The sequence below is a fragment of the Leptonychotes weddellii genome, chromosome 4 (assembly GCF_054177405.1).
Source record: "Leptonychotes weddellii isolate Sample4059 chromosome 4, ASM5417740v2, whole genome shotgun sequence".
Taxonomy (NCBI): Eukaryota; Metazoa; Chordata; class Mammalia; order Carnivora; family Phocidae; genus Leptonychotes; species Leptonychotes weddellii.
The window spans coordinates 33689803-33710877 of NC_138372.1; the positions used below are offsets into that span (position 1 = coordinate 33689803).

The 21075-nt window shown below is 56.1% G+C and overlaps 1 protein-coding gene across 1 annotated transcript; it reads left to right on the forward strand.

Moving 5' to 3' along the window:
* The first annotated feature begins 600 nt into the window (after positions 1–600).
* DMBX1 (diencephalon/mesencephalon homeobox 1) lies at positions 601–20246 on the forward strand. Its single transcript, XM_081817177.1, has 5 exons — positions 601–658; positions 14552–14715; positions 17893–18088; positions 18348–18696; positions 19488–20246. Exons 2-5 carry the CDS (start codon positions 14564–14566, stop codon positions 19937–19939), a joined length of 1149 nt encoding a protein of 382 aa, XP_081673303.1. The 5' UTR covers positions 601–658; positions 14552–14563; the 3' UTR covers positions 19940–20246.
* The last annotated feature ends 829 nt before the right edge of the window (positions 20247–21075 follow it).

The window sequence follows — 21075 nt, forward strand, 5'->3', positions numbered from 1 at the left end:
CTGCCAAACTGGAGGCCGGCGGCTAGGAGCACCACCCTGTGTGTGGGCTGTGTTAGCGGTGAGTTCCGATCTCAGGTTGTGGGGTCCTGTGGTGGCGTGGCGGCGGCAAGGCTGCGGGTGGTGTGGGACCTCAGGGAGAGAGAGCGTGTGTGCGTGTGCGCGTGCGTGCGCGCGCCCTGCTCAGGACCAATCTTGGGGGGACGGCGGGGGTGGGGGTCAGCCAGAGCGCCCCCACGCTGTCGCTACCGATCCTGGTGCTAAGCCCCCAGTCGCCGGTGAGGCCTTGGGAGGGAAAGGTTTCTCAAGACCCCTCCTCGTCCCAGGAATTGGCCTGCGACGTTTGACCGAGAGAGGCAGAGATTCCCGGGACTGGGAGATCGAAAGATGAAGATTCGGAGGAGGTGACGGATGCTGGCCGGGCCCACAGACCCACAGACGGTCGGACCCTGGCCGCCTAGGCCAGGAGTGGCTGCGCAGCACCGGCGGGGCGGGGCGGGGCGGGGCGGGGGCGGGAGCGACGCGTGATTGGCAGCCACTGGGGCCATTAGGGAGCGCGTGGGCCCGCGCCGGGCGCCCGGGAAACGCCGTTTAAAACTCCAGCCCCGGCCGCCGCGCGCGTAGATGGCAGCGGCGGCGGCGGCGCGGCCGGGGAGACCAGGTGCGAGCGGGCGGGGCCGACGGGGCCGAGCCGGGAGGGGCGCCGGGGCGGGGAGGACATGGTCCGAGAACTCTGGGGACCGCCTCCCCTCTTGTGGTCCTGCAGTCCCATACCGGCTGGGAGGATTGAAAAGTTTGCTTGCGGTCAGAGACTTGGAGACCAGACAGACTGCGCAGGGACAGAGGAGGCAGAGGGGAAGGCCAGAGGGACAGATTCAGGGAGAGACAGAGGGAGACACGCAGGGTGAGACAGAGGGAACGATACCCAGGGCTGAAAACGGAGTCAGAGACAGCGAGCAACCCAAGGAGACAGAAAGCGCGCAGAACTCGGAATTCCGAGGCGGAAAGAGAGAGAGGAGAGAGCCGTGGGCAGAAACGCGCCGCGGCAGAGACGGAAGCCTTGGCCCGCGGAGACGCAGGCACCCGCAGAGAACGCTTCGGATCCGTCACGGTTTTGCCTCATTTGGAAGATATTACTTCACCCCTGAAAAAAAAATAAATACAAAAAAGGTTTGGATATTAAGCGGAGACAAATCCTCAGTTTGGAGGGGGCGGGGAGGAGGTGGCCAGGGTAATGCGGAGCAGATGCGCTCCGGGCTTTGTAAAGCCCGGGGCCCAGGCTGGGGAGGGGGGCGCGGCCCGAAGCCCAGGTCCCCGCCCGGGGAACGCAGGGGCCGCCCACGCCTCCCCGGATTCGGTGTCCACGCTGCCAGCGAACCCCTCGGTGCCCGGGACATTACCCGGGATCCGGCTCAGGTCGTGCCCGCGCGGCTCCGGCTCAAACTCCGCCGCCGCTGACGAGTGCGCCTTTTCTCTCGGGATTGCGATTCTGCACGAATTCTCCAGTTGGGGGTGGTTCAGCTCTCAGCCTGCCTCTGTCCGCGTACACGCGGCCTCGGGCTAGGGAACCCCAGGTGGATGTTCGGGGCGCGGCGGGCCCAGTCCCCTGGAATTCGTTTTGCCTTCTGCGGCCTCGGCTGGCGTGGGTCGGGTGAGCTCAGGCTAGGAACCGCACGCTGGGGCAGTCCCTGGAACGGCCCTCGAGGTGCATCGGAGGAGCGGTCTAGGGGCTGCGGAAATTGCCATGGTCTTCTTGTCTTTGGGCCTCCCACCCCGGGTGGCCTTGACCGGGTTCTGGAGGGGAACAGGCGGTGTCCCGGACACAGCTGGCTGAACTTTCTCGCCAGTCACAAGTTCCCGGGCTCTGCGCTGGGGCCCCGGCGGCCCTGGTGGTGCGCGTGGGGTGCCTAGGAGCAACCTCTCCTCCAAATTCGCCCCGAAACTGGGGCTCCAACTTTTCTGGGTTCTGGCAGAGGCAGGAGGGGCGGCTCTTTAGGCTGGTGATGTGCTCGATGTGGGGGTTTGGCTTGGGGGCTGGGGTCCGCGGCCTTTTAGCCTTCTTTGGGTATTTGGAATCCCCCCAAGCAGGGAACCCGCGGAGTCTCCAGCGCAGGCTCAGGGCCGGTTCCGCCGGACACCGGGCGACCGTTTTCGTTTTAGGAAAGTCTGCAGAGGCCCTGGATTGGCCTGGCTGGTGCTGGTTTTCTGAGGCTCCCCCGGTTTAAGGACGTCGGGAAGAGGGAAAGGCTTTACGGACTCGATGGGCCTTACAGAAGGGGTGGTGGTGGGGGGGAGGCAGTTCGCACCTCGGAGGTTGTTCGCGCCGCAGCCGTGGAAATTGTGCAAGTTCCCAGTTCGCCGCCGCGACGGCGGGGTGGCCGCCGTCTCTTCCACTCGCTGGAGCTCGGGATCCTGTGCGCTGCAGGCGGGTTGGCGGGGCCCAGCGTCTTCCTGGGAGGTCTTGTCTGTTAGCTTTAAGGGGGGTGGAGTGAGTTGTTCTCAATTTTGCTGGGATTCGCCTTTAACTTCCCCGCATCCCCAGTCCTCCCCAAAAGGGAAAGCAGTCTGACCTGAGGATTGGTGAATTTAGTCCCTACCTCCGCTCTCTGTGAGCCAGCTGTGCTAATGTGTGTTTAGGTGGTCAGAAAAAAATCGAATCTGCTACCTAGTGAGAGCAAATTATCCGGATAATTGGTTCAAATTTCTCTCCTCTGTGGCTGGGGTATACACAATCTTTGGACCAGAAGCAGGGAATCCCTACTCAAAATGGGGGTAAATACCCATCCCCCTCACAGACCTTTCCAGCGCCGTCTCCTACTAGGACCTGGCTGCGGGGGAACAAACCCTGCGTGGAAATCCAAACGGACGGGCAAAGGTGCAGAGGAGTGGAAACCCGCCCGGGGCGAAGGCGAGCACCCTGGGCCTCTGGATGTGTTCTGCCTGTTGGCGGGCTTGCCGGTCAGCTTCAAGGGTGACGGGTGAGTGTCTGGGGGCGGGGGGGGGGGGCTGCTCACCATCACTGCCACTTTCACACGTGGCATCATCCAATGTGGTCATGCAATTGGAGCCATTTCTCTGCTCAGATACAAACAACCTGTTCTGGACACCTGGCCCCTTGCCCACCCACTCACACTTCCCGTGCTAGATCTTGAGCAGGAAGCAGTTTCCAGAGGAGCCCCCAGCCAACACTATTCTGGCCCTGTGGGCTTGGATCAGTTGAGGGATCAGTTACCGCCTTCTGTGCCAGCTTTCCTGAACCCTGGGTTCTGGGGGACTGGAGCACCCTGACCCCGCCTGTAGGTTGTGGGGGCAAAGGGGGAGAACCTGACCAAGGGGCACAGCCTCCCACCCCCATCTCTGAGCTAATCCTGCACACACATTTGGGGGCCATTCTGATTGACCGACACACAGGGCCACGCATCCGCTGCCACACAATCAGACGCATAGGCTCACCTGGGCTAGGGGTAGCTCACTAAGACCTACCCAGGTGAGAAGCTACACAGGTAGAGAACACACACACATAGGGGCGCACGGGCAGATCTGCAGGCCACACACTCAAAACCCCTCAGATAGACAGACACAGTTATATACACAGGTGAAACTCACAGGGACACTCACTGCTCATCACACCAGACACCCCCGAGGACCATGCTGGGAGGTGCAACAACCCCAGTTCTTCGTCTTGCCAGAGCAGCCCAAGGGCCCGCGGGTCTGCAACGGGCGCCTGGCCTTTGCGCTCCCAATTCCCCCCCATGCTCTCTGGGTCTCTGGTCCGGGTGGAGCTGGCCCCCCCTCCCCCATGTTCCCATTCCTTTCCTCCTCCCCCGCCCCTTCCCCCGCAGTCCCGCTCGGCCGCCCTGCGGTGCCCATGTAAATGACAGCAATAAATATCTAATCAAGGCCCCGGGCGACGCCACCGCCGCCCGCCAAAGCCCATTACGGAGCGGGCAGGCGGGGTAGGGAGGGGTGCTGGGTGGGGGGGCGTGTGAGCTTCTAGCCCAGCGTGTGGTCCGGTCTGGACAGTCGTCCTGCTCTGAGTGCCCCTCGTCTCTGACCTTGGGCGAGTCACTGCTCTTCTTCGCCTCAGTTTCCCCTTTGGTAAGAAGGGCACTGAGCTGGGTTCTCGGTTACGGGTCTGGCCCTCCCGCCACCCAGCGATCTCTCTTTCTGTTTAAGTCTCACGTCAGTTCTTCGAACGACTTATTTGACACAGCCCCACTGCTGCAGGATGGCTGGACGTCCCAGCTCGCACAGACCCGGAATCACAGCTCTGGCTCCCACTGTTCTTCGCACTTGAGCCGGCTTTCCGGCCGGGGCACAGCGGAGACTTCTGTGGACCCGAGGCCACCAGGCAAGAGTGCCTTTCCCAGATGGGGTCACTCCTTGCGGCCAGTCTACCGCCGCTGCGGGCACCGCTTCAGTGCACCCAGGTGACTGGAGCCCACAGGGTCTCGCGGCCCCTGCCAGCCTGCACAGCTCTATCCACCAGGGTTTGTTCGCGTCCCCGGGCCGCACGTCCCCCTCTGTACCCGGACGTGTGGCCGCGCGCAGGGCGGGAACCAAGCACTCCGAGCCGCACCGCGCACTCCTCTCCGAGTTCCTCCAGCGCTCCGAGCCCACCCCGGGGCCTGGAGCGGCGGCTCTGCTGGGACTCTGCAGTCTGTTTCCCAGCGCCGGCCCAGGTCTGGGTCTGGACGAGCCCAGGGAGGCCCACTCGTCCCCGCGGAAGCGTGAGCGGGGGCATCCCAAGCGAGCTAGGCGGCCTCCTCCACTCGCGGGAGGGGCGGGAACATGCTGGTGGCCGACCTCCGTGCCACCATGGCTCCGACCAAGTCTTCTCCGTTTTCTCTGGCGTTCTAGCTGCATCTATGCTGGAAAGGAAGTGGAGAATCGAGCAATTATTTGGAGTTCTACTCCCAGGACCCATGGTCAGGCCTCCCCCGCACCAGACTGTCCTCAAGAGCATACATGCTGGACGGGTTTCAGGATTCGAGAAAAAAGAACAAAAATTGGCCTCTCTCATCTTTTCTCCCTCCCTCTGCCGCATTTCATTGCCTTAAAAAATTTAACTCCAGCCGCCTGATTTCTTTGCACCTCCCCGACATTAAACACCTCAGAAAACCAGAGGAGGGTAGGCAGAGTGGCCTCCCTTAGTCTCGACCCATTAGCCTGCGGGGGGCTAATTACCCCAATTAGCTTCTGATTTATAATTAATGGCTCGGACCAAGGGATAATTGGATGTTAATGGATAACAGTTTGTGTAGGGAACTAAGCTTCTGGGCTCCTCAGGAGGGCCATGGAGGTAGGGCCTGTCCCAAGACCCACCTCTGACCCTGGAGCTCTCCCCACTGGAGGGGGCACCCCTAAACCAAAAGGGGAGGTAAGAATCTCCTTTGAGGAATTGATGAGCTCTAGGTGCCAGACCAGCACCCCATCTGAGCTGACCCTTGCAATGCTACACACCCTGAGGCCCATCTGAGGTCTTTGGGTCCAAATCCAGAACCACTTTGGGGGCCCTCAGCTGAAGGGGCTGCTGGAATTTCTGGACCTCAACAATAGCCCATGCCCTCCCTACATGGATCAAGCAGTGTGAGGTTAATGGTAGCAGTGTGGGGTCATGGTACCTTTATCAAATGCCACTGGGGGATGGGGCGTGGCCAAGGTGAGAGTCACTGGCTAGGGCTTCATGTGGGACAGGGTCAGGGCTCAGTTTGTGGCCAGGTCAGGGTCACAGCTATGGCCAGGAGGTGGCGTGGCTTCTGGTGAGGACATGCGATCTTCCCTGCTAGGGTAGGGTAGGTTGGGCAGGTGAGGAGGAGACTCTGGGCGTTGGCTCACTGAGTTCTGGGCTCTGCTGCTCTTATCACTTCTCCTAAAGCTTGTCTCTTCTCACCCAGGACATCTGACCATTCCCCTAGAATCTGAGCCCTTGGGGCTAGAACTCATTACATTACCCCAGAGTCCACTGCCTGACAAACAGTGGCTCTCTTTACTTGAGAAATGAGGGTCTAATGTCCCCTGTGCTAGGTACTGAGAACTAGCTCTGGAGCCAGATCCTGCCCTACAGGAACACCCTAACTGGTGAGTTCTTGGTGGGCATTGAGTTCACACTGTGGAGTTAGACTCCCTGGATTTCATCCTAGCTAAGCTGCTTAGCTGTGTGGCTTTGGGCAAATGACTCTACCTCTCTGAGTCTCAGGTCCCTTATAAGTCAGATGGGAATTACGAGATTGTTGTAAGGATAAAATGAGATGCTGCCTGTCAGGTTTCTATCAGGATGGCTGGTAAAAAGAGTTATTATTATGTTTTGGGTGAAGGGCAGGCAAATGGGCAACTAACTATAATCTGGTGAGGTAATGCTATGATAGGAGTTCAAAGAAGTCACCTGACCCAGCCTGGCGTATCACGGGAGGCTTCCTGGAAAAGGGGGTACCTAAGCTTAGTGTGAGGGGTCAGGAGTTCTTCAGGTGGAGGAGCAGTGTTCCCAGGGGAGGAGGCAGCAACACAATGACTTTGGAGAGCTATATCTCAGTGCTGGGTGGGAGGGTGGTGGTGCAGGAGGGTAGGGGGAAGCAAAAGAGGGAGAAGTGGAAATGATGAATTTGGAAATGCCTTTCAAGAAATTTATCTTTGAAGGGACCCGAGATAACTGGTCTGAGAGATGAGCCCATTTGTTTTAAAAGGGGGAAATGGAAACAGGTTTGAATGTGTACTGATAGGAGCAGCGAGGCCGGGGTTGGCCATCTAGGGGATGAGGATCTGAGGGAGGTGGATGTGCCCCAGTTTCCCCGGATCTTACACACCTAGAAGCAAATGATGCCACATTTCCAGCCATGAGCCCTTATGTGTGTCTCTAGAATGTGTCCTTGGCCATTTCCTATGGCCTTGCTGGCCACGTTGAATCACTGAGTTGTTGGCGCCGTGGCCCACGCCCTTGGGAGGGAGGCCGTGGGTGGGGGACTCTGGCCTCTGGCAAGGGGAGGAAGTGGCTGGTTCCTGGGCTCTCTGCACCTTTGGGTGCCTGATACTGACAGCGGAGATTTTCGGAGTTGGAGGGTTCAGAGGGAAGCTGTAGAACAGCATCTGAGAGGGAGAAGTTGGGGACACGCTCATCTCAGGTCTGCCCTCAGACCTGGTGACCGTAGGGCCCTCGCTCAGGGAAGGGCAGGGCTCTCGCTACCCCCTTACATCACATGTCCCCACTGCTCTTTCTTGGCAACTCGGGACTAAGGACCCATGTGGGAATAGGGGTGCTGCCTGGGAGGGGGCTCAGCTTTTCCAGTTCCCCAACAGGTCAGCCAAGGGTAACTCACCTTCCCTGAGTCTCAGTTCGTCCTCTGTAAAGCAGGGGTGACGACGGTGCCTCCCTCATAGAGCTGAGGGAAGAGATTAGTGAGGTGACCGCAGCTGAGTATCTGGCGTGTGCGAGGCACAGAACTCCTCTTAAAATCTTGGACCCACCTGCTCAGAGCTGAAAGTGTTCTAGGTCCTCTTGGTCAGCTACCCCCCCATGTGTGTGTGCACACACACGTACCCCCATGAGGGAATCTCTCCTCCTCAGCCTCCCTCAGGTGGCTGGCCAGCCCTGGGTTACGCACTGCTCATGCTGTGGGAGATTAAGCAGGTGGTTTTTACCTCCCTGAGCCTCGGTTTTCTCATTCATATAATGGGGATAATAATTCCTACCTAGCAGGGTTGTGCTGAAGCCTGTGAGCGAGAAGAGGGCTTGGCTCATGGTCAGTGTGCCCTGTAAGGTGGCTGTCGTTGTTAATGAGATAATGTGTCTGGCCGGGCTGGGAACAGAGGAGGCAAATCCTCAGAGAATGTTGGTTCCCGCCCCCGCCCCCCCCCACTGCTTTGTTTCCATCCCTTTAAACAAAGTTGTTCTGCCTTGCTGCCCACTGTGTGTGGGGCTGAGGGGGAATTAAAAGTTCGGAACAGGAGAGGAGGAGGTGAAGAGAGAGGGCGTGGGCCTGTGGGGGCGCTGAGCTGGGTGTGACTGAAGGAAGGGTCCACTCCCTTGGTAATCAAAGGCGCCTTGCGTGCAGTTTCCTAGCAGTCCTGCTGTTAATTTATAAAAAATGCCCCCTAATAAAATTCTGCTTGATTCTTCGATTGGCTGGGCATTAGGCCGCAGCCGGCAGCGACGCGGGGACATAACGGATGCATTTGCAGATTTGGAAAATTAAAGCCATCTATATGGCGCCTGTGGCGGGAGATCCGCCGATCTGCTTGCTTAATGAAATATAAAGATTCTTTTAACCAATGTAAGCACAATTCGACAGCTTGTGAAACGCGGCCGCGCCATGATGGATGGCTCTCCTGGCTCGCCAGGAATTGAGGGGTGGCACCTTTTAAATATATAATTGATTCTGTTTGGAGTGTGCAGTGGGCTGAGCCCACGCGGGGCCCGGCCTGGGGCCAGGAGTGCAGGGCCCTGTTTAGAGGCTCTCGCAGGCCCTGCAGGACTCCAGCCTGGGCGGCTCTTGGCCTTGCTCTAGGACCCATGCCCTCAGAAGTGGGTGTATGTGGGGTTCCAGCTGCTGGGCCTGGCTGAGGACCCCAGGGGCAGGTCTGGGCTGCCCCGATTGCCGGGAAAGAGCCCACTGAGCAGGGTTCTCCCCAGACCCTGGCTTCTAATCCTGGGGACAGAGGAGGTGGTGGGACTCTGCCCTGAGGACCATCCTGGACCATGGTGGCCCTGCTTCCTTCAACCATTCCTTCATCTCTCTTAGCCTGTGGTTCTTTCTCATCCATTCAGCATTTATGATTTACTAAACACTGGCTGTGTACCAGGCTCTGTGCTAGGTGTTGTAGAGACAAACAAACAAAAAAGGACGAGACAAATCTATTCATTTTCTCCGTGTTGATCTATCTCTGCATCAACTCCAGCTCCTTGGTTTTTCACCTTTTTTTCTCCTTGTATTTCTCTCTTGTTCTCCCTCAGACCTTGTTCTGAGGGTGCCGTTTAGTGTATGTTCCTCTGGTCTCACACACACACACACACACACACACACACACACGTACGCACATCAACTCATGCATGCACACGGGCCCACAGACATGCATACGCACGGAGACATAAATAGCTGCAGATGCGCACATAAACACAGACACACACACCGTTATGCGGCCAGTCGCGGTCAGGCTGTGTACAGACATGGGCACACGGGAACGCTGAGAGGAGCTGCAGACTTGGGACTATGTGCTGTCACGTGTGCACAGCTCGGGTGGTAAGTGGCTTCCACAGACGAGGGCCCCTCTGTGGCCTCAGAGGAGACCGGGGGCCCTGACAGCTACCTGGAGTGAGGAAGAGGAGTGTGAGGCTGGGGAGAGGGGAGCTCTGCTGGGAAGATTTGGGCTCACACACAGCCTCATCTCACGACACACACGTGTGTGTGTGCACACGCACGCACACACGTGCATGCATAAGCGTGCACACCGGGGAAATGTGCTATTTCTTTGCTGTCGTCCTGTTGCCTTGGATCAAATCAGAGATGCTGGAAGTCAGGGAACGGAACATGCTGGAATAAGAGCCTGCTTGACCGGGGTTAGGAAACACGAGTTGCTGGGAAGAACCTCACTGTGGAAACCTGTTCCAGCACTTCCTAGCTACTTGCCCTTTAACAAATGAATCGGTCTTTCTCACCTTCCACTTCCGCATCTGATAAACACAGTCCCTACCTCCTATGGTGTTGGGAGGATGGGTGGAGATGGCTGATGTATCTGAGGCACTTCATACAGAGTTGTTTTTATTAATTTATTCATCTGATCCTCATCTCCTGAGCCCTGCCTCTGACCTTGTGATCTGGGCTGTGATCTGGGCTGCAGTGGGGAGTCCAGAAATGCGTGAGATACCCCTTTTACCCTCAAGGAGCTCCGTCTAGTGGGGGAGGTGGAAGTGTCATCACACAAGTCTGAGTCAGGTGCTAGAGTTAAGAAATTCCATGGAAGGTGCTCTGTGTGGTGAGCCAGGGCTCAGACTGTGTTCGGGAATCAGACGCTGTTGCTGTTGTTTTCTTCTTGTTGGCATCATCATTTCTATGACCTGAGCTTAGCTCTCTGGAGCCTGGAGAGGGGAGAGATGCCTTCTTAGGGACGAATTGGGAAAGGCTCTATTTCTGAGGAGGTGTCAGGTGAACTAGGCCTTGATGGAGAAGGAGGAATTTGGCAGGTGAAGGGGGGAGGGCCCAGCAGCAGCAAAGGCATGGAGGTGACAAGAGGGAGTGACAGGTAATCTGAGATTGCTGGGTGCTGAGGGGAGGGAGGGCATCGGGCTGGAGGGGCGGGCAGAGGCCAGACTGGGAAGGTCTTGGAGACCTTTGGAGGACCAGTGAGCTGGGGCAGTTGCGGCACCGAGAGCGGTACCTCCCTTGGCTTTAGTTAATAAAGACTTGTCGTGCATCGAAAACTGTGAGATCAGCAATAAGTAAGTCAATTAAAATGCCACCACACCAACAGGAATGAGTATTAAAGCAACAAAGCCCTGCAGGGGTGGGGGAAGGGGATGGATAAAATTACTTCTAAACTCTGTTTCCTCTTCCCCACCTGGAGCCTGTGACACCTTTTGGGGCCTGGCTCCATCCCCACATCCACTGGAACACCTGGATAACCCTCCCCATCCCCACCCTCAAAAAAGGGAAAGAAAGAAAAGATATAAATGTGAAAATCATCAGTAATCCCATCTGCTATCTCCCAGAGAAAACCTCTGTTAACGTTTCAGGGTATAACCTTCCAGACTTCTTTTCTATGCATATTTATACATACATTACAAAAATGGGATCATATCATGCATACTGTTACCTCTTTCTTCCACTCAACAATATATTGTGAGCATCAGCACGTACAGATACACATCATTGTTTCAAACTGTGGCACGGTATTCCATCGCGGGCATGACTGTCCCCTCATTTACTGAACTAAACTCTCCCGATGGACAGTGAGGTTTCTGATTGTTTGCCATCATAAGCAGAGCTGTGATAAACATTCCTGTACACACATCTCTGCATATTTGAAGGATATGTTTCTGGAAATGGAATTGTTGTGTCAAATGATGCTCTTTCTAAAGGCTTCTGATGCAGGGACTAAAGAGCTCTTTTGTCAGCGAAGTAGGAGAAGGACCATTTCCCACTCCTCTAGATAACCCTGGGTAATAACTTTTTTCATATTTGCTAATCTGATTGGTGAAAAAATTGTATCTTATTGTTTCTATTTTTATTTCTTTGGTTACAAGGAAGGCTGAGCTTTTTGTCATAGGTCAGATGGCTATTTGTGTTTTTCCTAATAAGTTGTCTCTGCAGTTACTTCACTGTTTTATTAAGGTGACCATCTTTTTGTTTCTAGAGAAGAGCTCTTTATATATTATGGATATTCTCTTATTTTTTTTTTTAATTTTTTTTTAAAAAATATTTTTATTTATTTATTTGACAGAGAGAGACACAGCGAGAGAGGGAACACAAGCAGGGAGAGTGGGAGAGGGAGAAGCAGGCCTCCCGCCGAGCAGGGAGCCTGATGCGGGGCTCGATCCCAGGACCCCAGGATCATGACCTGAGCCGAAGGCAGACACTTAACGACTGAGCCACCCAGGCGCCCCTATTCTCTTATTTTTATTTGTGCTATTTTTAAAATCAGTTTTGCTCTATCATATATATGGTAAAGATTTTTCCAGGTTTGTTGTTTGCCTTTTAGCTTTGTTTATGTTATATTCTATTCTTTTTTTAAAAAAGATTTTATTTATTTATTTGAGAGAGAGAGAGACAGCAAGAGAGGGAACACAAGCAGGGGGAGTGGGAGAGGGAGAAGCAGGCTTCCTGTGGAGCAGGGAGCCCGACGCAGGGCTCGATCCCAGGACCCTGGGACCATGACCTAAGCTGAAGGCAGACGCTTAATGACTGAGTGACCCAGGCGTGCCTGGTATATTCTAGTCTATAGTGTTTAAACACTATGTCGTCATGTCTATCCTTCTTTTCTCTTAGATCTCTGCCCTTGAGGTCATGTTTATAGTGCACAGAGTGGGCCTCTGTAAGTAAATGTTGTTGGTAGGTGTTATGTGTGAGTTTTGACTCAGAAATCTATAAATCCAGCCCTCAGCTCCTGACTTGTATATCCAACTGCCAATTCAACACCCTTACTTGGACATCAGATCCATATTTCACACTTAACATGTCCCCCAAAACCTTGATTCCTATTGCTTCTTCCCCAGACCCCCTTCTCCCATCAATGCTCCTGACTCAGGAAAGGATCCATCTTCACTCAGTTGCTTAGGTAAAAAATTTGAGTCATCTTTTTTGTTTATTATTTTTAAAAATATTTGATTTATTTGAGAGAGAGAGAGCATGAGCGGGGAGGAGGGGCAGAGGGAGAGGGAGAAGCAGACTCCCTGCTGAGCAGGGACCCGGACGTGGGGCTTGAACTCACAACCCTGAGATGATGAGTCGCATGCTCTGCCAACTGAGCCAGCCAGGCGCCCCGAGTCATCCTTTTTCGACCTCTTTTCCCCACATCTTACAGTTAATCTATCAGCAGTCATGTCGAGTCTTCAAAATACGTTGTGAATCTAACCACTTCTCACCACCTCCACCTCTACCGCCTAGCAGAGGGCACCTCAGTTGCTGGCCTGGCCTTCTGTGGTGACCTGGTCTCTCTGCTTTTCTTCTTCATCTTCAACAGTCTGTTCTCTGTAGCCAAAGTGAGCTTTTCATGACAAATTGTATCATGTTACTCTTTATTCAAGACCCTCCAGGAGTCTCCCATCACGATGGAGATAAAATTCAAACTCTCACAATCGTCCCGTGAAACTCTCTGGGGTCTGGCCTCTCCTCTCCCTCCAGCCCCATCCCCTTCACTTGCTCTCTCCCTCTCTGGGCTCCAGCTGCCCTGGCTTTCTTGCTGTTCTACATACACACCAAGCTTCTTCATGCCTCAGGGCCTTTGTCCTTGCTGTTCCTTCTGCCTGGAAAGCATTCCCCCCAGAACTTTGCATGACTCACTTCAAATAGCAGAGAGCCCTTTCCTGACCACATATTCTCAAATAATCTTCCCTTTTCCTCTTGTTATTCTCCTCCTCTGTCTTATTTTCTTCAGAGCACTTGTTCCTGTCTGACATTATTACATAAATTTATCTGTTGTTTGTAGTTCTCCCTTGGAATGTAAATTCCATGAAGGCAAGGACTTTGGTACTTAGTAGGTGGGTGCTTAATACATATTTATTGAACAAATATGTGTAATATATAAGTGTGTGAGAGTGTAATGTTTGTGTGTAGATATATCTGCTGCATGGATAGATATCTGTGAGAATGTGTGCAGAACCACCAGAATAATGACACTGAATTTGTAAATATTGCTGAGTTTGTGTGTGGATATGACTGCATCTGTGAGTGCCTTGCTGAGAATGTCCATGTATGTGTATTTGTGCGTGAAACGTGTGTGTGTGTGTGTGTGTGTGTTTGTGCGTGCTCACGGGTGCATGCTGTGGATGATGGGTTATGTGTAGCCTGAGCATCTACTTCTGTGAGGGTGGGGAGCTGGGACACCTGGGCAAGTTCTTCCTCTTACCAAATGGACCTGCCATTGCCGCAACCCTCCCCCTTTCCCTCCCACACCCAGGAAACAGGAAGCACCTGTGTGTCTTTTGGAGCCTGCAGACACTGGAGCACATTCCAAAAATGCCATTTCAGGGTGACACAGGGTGGGTGGTCAGATGAGGACCATGAGGGTCCGGAGGAGACCTGGGGCTGATAGGACCTCATGCTGAGCTGGGCGATCTCAGGAGGAAGGATGATAACTTGACCACCAAAGAATGAGACTGAAGCAGTGCGGGTGGGCTGGGCTCTGGATTGGCTGTGTGGCCTCCACATGTCCCTGCTCTTTCTCTAAGCCTCAGTAGACCTATCTGTAAATGGGGTTGGTTGCTCTTGGGGAAATGGTAAATAGAGGGAGGTAATGGTAGTGAATATGTAACAGTCATAACGATAGTGTTCTTACATCTGTGCAGCACATGAAGGTCTTAATCCACGATCTCGTCAAATGCCTCAGTGTCCCCAGTCCAGCCCTGGACTTGGCCCCATGTGGGCCTCAATGGTTGAATGAATAGTAAGTGTGTGAGTGAATCAATGAAGGTACAGATAAGACAGCGCCTGGGTGACTAAGTGGAGACCTGGCTTTGGAAAGCAGCAACGGGGCTGATAAATCACAATGACTGACATTTTTTAGCACACGCTATGTGCCAGGCCCTATGGTAAATGCTTCTCTTAGTTCTTGCAACAAAGCCATGTGATAAGTTCTATGATTAGCCCCATTTCGAAGAGGGAGAAACTGAGGGTCAGAGAAGTGAAGTGACTTGCCCAAAGTCACAAAGCTCCTGCGTGGCACAGTTAAGATTCCGGCCCACGCAGTCTGACTCCAGAGCCCAGAGCACGGGGTGCTTTCCGATGGAGGGGCAGAAGCCCTGGGGGCTGAGGCGGGCGTCCCAGGTCTGGGCTGGGGGTGGTGTCTTCCCCAGGGTAGAGTGCAATACCCTGTTTCCCGTCCCCCTCTCCTCCTTCCCCATCTGCAGGTGCATGCCGGGATGCAGCACTACGGGGTGAACGGCTACTCGCTGCACGCCATGAACTCTCTCAGTGCCATGTACAACCTGCACCAGCAGGCGGCCCAGCAGGCCCAGCACGCCCCGGACTACCGGCCCTCGGTGCATGCACTTACCCTGGCCGAGCGCCTGGCTGGTAAGGGCCATGGGGATGGGACCCTGGGGACAGAACGGTGGGGGCTGGGGGTGGAGGAGAGGTCTGGGTGGGAAGGCTCTGGGAGTCCCCAGTAGGAGGGAGGGAGCACTAGGAAAGTTTACTCTGGGAGGCTCTGGAAGTCCCAGGTCACTCAGCAACACAGAGAGGTGTCGATTCAAAATCTATGTATGACCATCCAGAGCACTCCTTGTTAGCCGGTGCTGTGCTGGGCACTGGAGCCGCCCCAAGCCTTCAGATTCCTTTAACAGCCCTATGGTGGTGGGGGGACGCGTTAGCCCATCTCACAGACGAAGGCTGAGGTAGGAGGGTAAGGGAGCAGGCTCGAGGATTGTAGCTGGGAAGTAGCCGGAAGAAGGCTGGAGTGCCCAGGGAGGATCCTTCAGGCGCAGGAAGGCACATAAAGAATAACAGCTCCCGTGTTTTGAATGCCGATGATGTGCCAGGGGCTCTGTGAGGCTTTCCGTGTGCATCACAGTATTCAAGGCCGAGGAAGAGAGGTTATGACCTCCATTTTATGGACCAGGAGACTGAGGCTCAGAGAGGTTAAATCTGGGTGGGGGTGGGGCTGGGGGCATTGAACATGACGTGATGGCTAAAAATAGAGCTTTGAAGTCCCGGATCTGTGGTCACTGCAGATCTGCCCATTCACCTCTCCTCTCTGAGCCTGGGTCTCCCCTTATAAAGAGGGGACGATAGGCTGGCTGGGAAGTTATTTGAGGTAACGTACGCAAAGTATTCGGCAGAGACTGGGATGTGCAAAGAAGTCATTATTACTCAAGTCCTGAGGTAAGTGGCCACAAGGGAGCTGCAGGCTTGTGTCTCCCTCCACCTTCAACAGAACGTTGCCCCCTGCCCTGCAGCCTCTCACTGGGCGTGAGAAGGACTTGACAGCCTAGGCTAGGGGCATGATTCCTGGGAGGGGGTGCCGTGCACTCTCTCCTGTCCCAGGTCAAACCCTGAGCAGCTGGTGAGCCCACGTGGGCCTAGCCCTGTGCCAGGCAGTACTCAGAGGGCTTGAGAGCACCCGGGGGGTTGGTGCTCCTAGGCACCTAGGAGAACATGGCAGGAGTGCGGTGAGGGTCGTTTGGTGGGGCAGCTCAGAGCAGCGGCAGCTGGTGTAGTCAGAGGGGACTTCCTGCAGGCCGCAGGCCATGGGGCTGGAGCCAGGCCGTTGGTGAGGGGAGTGCATGAGCAAAGGCACAGAAAAGGGATGAGATGTGAGGACCCTGCTGGGGAAGAGGTGCGGGCCTGGAAGGGAGGGTGAGGTGGCCATTCCCACTCCTCGAGACCCTGCCAGGCCTTGGGGCAGGGCTCAGTGGATAAAACGGAGGCCCTGGTTACCTTCTCTAGATCAGCGTGGGACATGAGTCTCCAGTGTGGGATGTGGGTACAGTCCTGTCCTGACTGGCTGCTTCCCTGGTTGGCAGTGAATTCCCTATGTCCAACCTGGTGGAGATAGCGGCTTCTCACTGTGTGCTAGACCCAGAGAGGCATTGGGGATGGGGGCTCCCCTCCGCTGGTGGGGGCAGAAGACCTGGAATAGTTAGCACTCTACCCCAATTCTCCAGTTCTCAAGAAGGAGGGACATGAGCTCCAGGTGGGCCTTTGTTTGGAGGCCTCACCTTCTGGCAGAAAGTTCTGCTGACGGGAACGGGACAGACTGCCTGGCCTCCCCTGTGGTCACCCACCCTTTTGGTCCGTGGAGCCGGTAGCAGGATGCTGAACTCTCGCTCCCTCAACCAGGGTTCAGCTGACTGAGGGGTCCCCAGTCCCCAGGTAACCAGCATGAGCTCAGTCCAGGCTGGGATTAGTGCCAATTTGTGAGAGGTTCAGGGCTCCCTCTTGAAGCTGAAAGAGCAACCCAAAGTCTGAGCCTTTCTGGAAACCCAGTTGTGTCCTTCCTCATTTAGGGCGTTGTGGATGTCTCCCCAATCCCTGGAGTACAGGGGAAGGACCCTGGCAGCCCTATCAGAGCCTGACACAGCTCGGGTTCTCTTCAATGTAGACAGCCCAGGATCCATTTGTCAGCGATGAGAGGCAGGGGAGAGAGGTTACTGTCCATCCACCGGAGTCTAGTGAAGCAGGAGGGCTGGATCCTAGACACCAGCCCTGGGCAGACCTCTATCCTGTTTTCTTTCTTCTTCTTCTTTTTAAAGATTTTATTTATTTATTTATTTGAGAGAGAGAGAGAGAGAGAGCATGAGTGGGGGTAGGGGCACAGGCAGAAGGAGAAGCAGGCTCCCCGTTGAGCTGGGAGCCCAACATGGGGCTTGATCCCGGGACCCTGAGATCATGACCTGAGCTGAAGGCAGACGCTTAACTGACTGAGCCACCCAGGCGCCCCCTGAGTTGTCTTCATGTTACCACCGTGCGAGCAGGACTGTAGAAGCAGGGTCCACCAGCTCTGTCTCCGCTCCAAACCTGCGGTGGTTAGAACTTAGTCTTTTTGTCCTCCTTTGAGGAAGCAGCCAAAGGGGCAAGACTAGATGCAGAAACTTTCCTGTGCTCTGAGGGTCCTGCCAGAGCCAGGTTTTCTGTTGAGGAGACATGAGAGCAGGAGCCTCAGGTCCTGCCGTCAGAGACGCATAGAACAACTGGGATAACGAGAGTCATACCCAGACGACATAGAATCAAGTACCAGTGAATTAGGGCTACCGGTCAGACCTCCCCGAACTAGACCTTGCAGATACGTCCCAGCTGCCAGCCTGGCTCCGCATAGCCAGGGGCCAATATTCTGCCGGTACCCAGAATCTAAGGGTCATAGGATATTAGAACCTTTGTGACACTGATGTACAGATTATTAGTGCCGTGTGGTCTTAAAATATTATACTCATAGCATCCTAGGACTTTAAGGATCTTAGAGCAATGTCCACCTACCTACCCACCCACTGCCAAACCAGACGAGGACCCTGTCAACCATATTCCTGACAGAGGTTCATGGAGATGAGTCAGAGCTCTGTGGTCCTTATGGCGAATGTGGCCGTGGGGAGATCCTGGAACCCAAGCCATATGGAGAGAAGATGGGTGAATTCTGAGTGGAAACGGTCAGGACCCGGCTCTGCCAGGGCCCGGGTGTCCACAGGGGGGTCAGAGCAAAGTAAGATTCAAAACCCATTTCCCATAATTAAATGGGCCCCCTCTCCTTGCCCTCCAACGGCTGTACATTTCAAGACATCATCTTGGAGGCCCGCTATGGCTCCCAGCACCGCAAACAGCGCCGCAGCCGCACGGCGTTCACCGCTCAGCAGCTTGAGGCCCTGGAAAAGACCTTCCAGAAGACCCACTACCCGGATGTGGTGATGCGTGAGAGGCTGGCCATGTGCACCAACCTGCCGGAGGCCCGGGTGCAGGTAGGGCCCCGTTCCTCTGAGGAGACCCTGCAGACAGGCACCGGCCCATCAGTCTGCTTCCTGCTGCCGCCGAGCAGGCATTTTCGGCCCCGAGTGAGGCGGAGCTGCTCTCTCCGTGAAGGCCTGCAGTGCTAGCCAGGGAGTCTGGGAAGTGATCGAGGGCGCGTGTTTCCTGGGAGGTGTGGGCAGCAATGCTCTCATGCGCCTCCCCTCCCAGAGCACCCAGTGCCACATCCTACAGCTCCTCTCCCATCCCCAGGTGTGGTTCAAGAACCGCAGGGCCAAGTTCCGGAAGAAGCAGCGCAGCCTGCAGAAAGAGCAGCTCCAGAAGCAGAAGGAGGCCGAGGGCTCCCAAGGGGAAGGCAAGACAGAGGCCCCAACCCCAGATACCCAGCTGGAGACTGAACAGCCCCCAAGCCTGCCCAGTGGTGACCCCCCTGCCGAGCTTCACCTGAGCCTGTCTGAGCAGTCGGCCAGTGAGTCAGCCCCTGAGGACCAGCCAGACCGGGAGGAGGATCCCCGGGCAGGGGCCGGGGATCCCAAAGCTGAGAAGAGCCCTGGGGCTGAGAGCAAGGGGCTGGGCTGCAAGAGGGGCAGCCCCAAGGCAGGTGAGGCTTGGCAGGTGCGGTGTGTGGGTGGGCAGGGGCCCAGCCCAGGGAGGACAGCCAGATCCGGTGGGACAGGGGCCTGGGGACATGAGGTGGATCAGAGGAGCGGGGAGAATCAGCTTTTAACACAGGGCACTAGGGCATGGTCCGTTGGGGGAGTTGGCCCTAGCAGGCCTGTGCTGGTTCTTCACTCTTCAGTTGCTGAATCCTCGGAAAGTCTTGGGGGTTCTGGGGAGGGATTTGGTGGCAGGGGAGGGGACTTGGGGAGCTCGGGGCAAAAGCAATTAATCAACCATCATGGAAATATGAAGGTATTTAACAACCAGTACAGACAAAGCGGTGCCAATTGGGTGAATACCACATTGGTACCAGGGCTTCTCACACGCGGCAGAGACTCAGAACCATGTTTTTGAAGGAACGGAGTTGTGGCATGAGGCCTATCTCAGACATGAATCCTGAGCCCAGGCAGAGAGCTGGTGGGTGGGAGGAGCCGCAGACAGGAGAGGGGAAGGGAAGGTGACAGTTCTTGAAAAGACAAGGAGTATCCCCAAGAAGTCAGACATGGGGGCCTCGGCAGGGTTCCTGCCCCCCCACCCCAGGAAGCCTGGGTCCCTCCCTCCCAGGATCCTGAGGGCTGCTTCAGCAGGTGCCTTGGCTGAGATGAGTGGATATGGTTTCAGCCAACACCTGTCTTGTCTGCAGTGCGGAGGGGGTGGGAAGTCTGAGGGAACCCCCCTGGCAGACCATTGTCCTTGTGCTGAGTCCTTGGTTCTCGGTTTCTCTGCTTGCAGATTCCCCAGGCAGCCTGGCCCTGGCTCCTGCAGCCCCCGGGGGCGGCCTCCTGGGCCCCTCCCGCTCTTACTCCTCCTCCCCGCTGAGCCTCTTCCGTCTGCAGGAGCAATTCCGCCAGCACATGGCGGCCACCAACAACCTCGTGCATTACTCATCCTTCGAAGTCGGGGGCCCGGCCCCTGCTGCTGCTGCGGCTGCTGCCGCCGTGCCCTACCTGGGCGTTAACATGGCCCCCCTGGGCTCACTACACTGCCAGTCCTACTACCAGTCCCTGTCAGCAGCCGCTGCTGCCCACCAGGGCGTGTGGGGGTCCCCACTGCTGCCCGCGCCCCCGGCCGGCCTGGCACCTGCCTCGGCTGCCCTGAACAGTAAAACCACGAGCATCGAGAACCTGCGGCTTCGGGCCAAGCAGCACGCGGCCTCTCTGGGACTCGATACGCTGCCCAACTGACTGCTGGCCTCCAACCCAGCCAGGGGTCTTGAGTGCCCCCTCCCAGCCCCAGGGTTATCCCCAGATGGCTTGCAAGGAGTTAACTCTATGAGCCCAGGGATCCCGGGGCCTTGGAGTCCTGCTCCCTGTCCCCCTCCCCAAGTCCCCGCCCGAGGTGAAGCCTACACTTGCACACCCTCTGCATGGCCCTGCTTGGATCCCGTGGAGGCCAAATTGGGCGGGGGGAGGCGAGGCCAGGGCGCCTGCCGCCTCCTGCAGGGGAGTGAGGCCCTCATGGCCAGATCCTCACCCCAGCCCGGTCTCCTGCCTGCCCACCCTCCCTCCCCTCTGCCTCCTAGTAAGTCGATGTGTGGAACGTGAGATATAAATATAAATATCTAAAGCTATATTTTCAGGCCCCCACCTACCTGCCCCAGGCCCCCTGCAGCCCTTGCCTCCACCTCCGGCCTCCACATCGCTCTCTGGCTCTCCTCTGTCTCTCTCCACCCTCTCCTTCCCTGACCTGCCTCTGTCGGGTTGCCTACCCCGCCCTCCCCAGCCTCCAGCTTTCCTGCTCTGGACCTTGGCCCACGTCTCTTCTCCCCACTCCTGCTTTCTTTCTTTGGTCCTGGCTGTGTGGTGTTGTCAATCCCCAGGCTTTGTGACTTTTTACTCTTAGTAATTTTGCTTCTTCCTGTCCCTCGCCTCCTGCCTCTTCCCACCTGCCCGTCTCCTCCCTGCATGGGCCCTCTCTAGACTGCTGTTCCTTTCCATCCCCAGTGGGGGTGGGAGGCCCCAGCTGGAGACCCTGCTGCCCCTGGAGCTGGCCCCCTTCGCCGCCCTCCCTCAGGCCCGGCATTTAGAAGCGGTCACGAGTCACGTTCTCTTCTCTCTCTTTTCCCAGCCTTGAGGCCCCATTCCCAAGCTCGAGGAGGAGGGGAATGGAGGCAGGAGTCAGGCTGAGGCAGGCAGTAGAAGGGCGGCATCCCTGCCCCTAAGAGCTCCAGGAAGAGGCCTGCTGCTGGCGTTCAGCCAGGACTGACCACAGGGCTCTAGAACTCTCTGGTGAGACTTCTCTGGCTGAGGGAGGCAGCAGCGGGGAGAGCTGCTCTCAGAGAGAGGGCTCTCCAGGGGAACAGGGGCAGGTTCTCCTCTCC

Coding starts and splice junctions, on each gene's coding strand:
- DMBX1 (XM_081817177.1), top strand. CDS start 14,564: ATGCAGCACTACGGGGTGAACGGCTACTCGCTGCACGCCATGAACTCT. Junction 14,716..17,892: donor ACCCTGGCCGAGCGCCTGGC/TGGTAAGGGCCA, acceptor CTTGCCCTCCAA/CGGCTGTACATTTCAAGACA. Junction 18,697..19,487: donor GAGGGGCAGCCCCAAGGCAG/GTGAGGCTTGGC, acceptor CTCTGCTTGCAG/ATTCCCCAGGCAGCCTGGCC.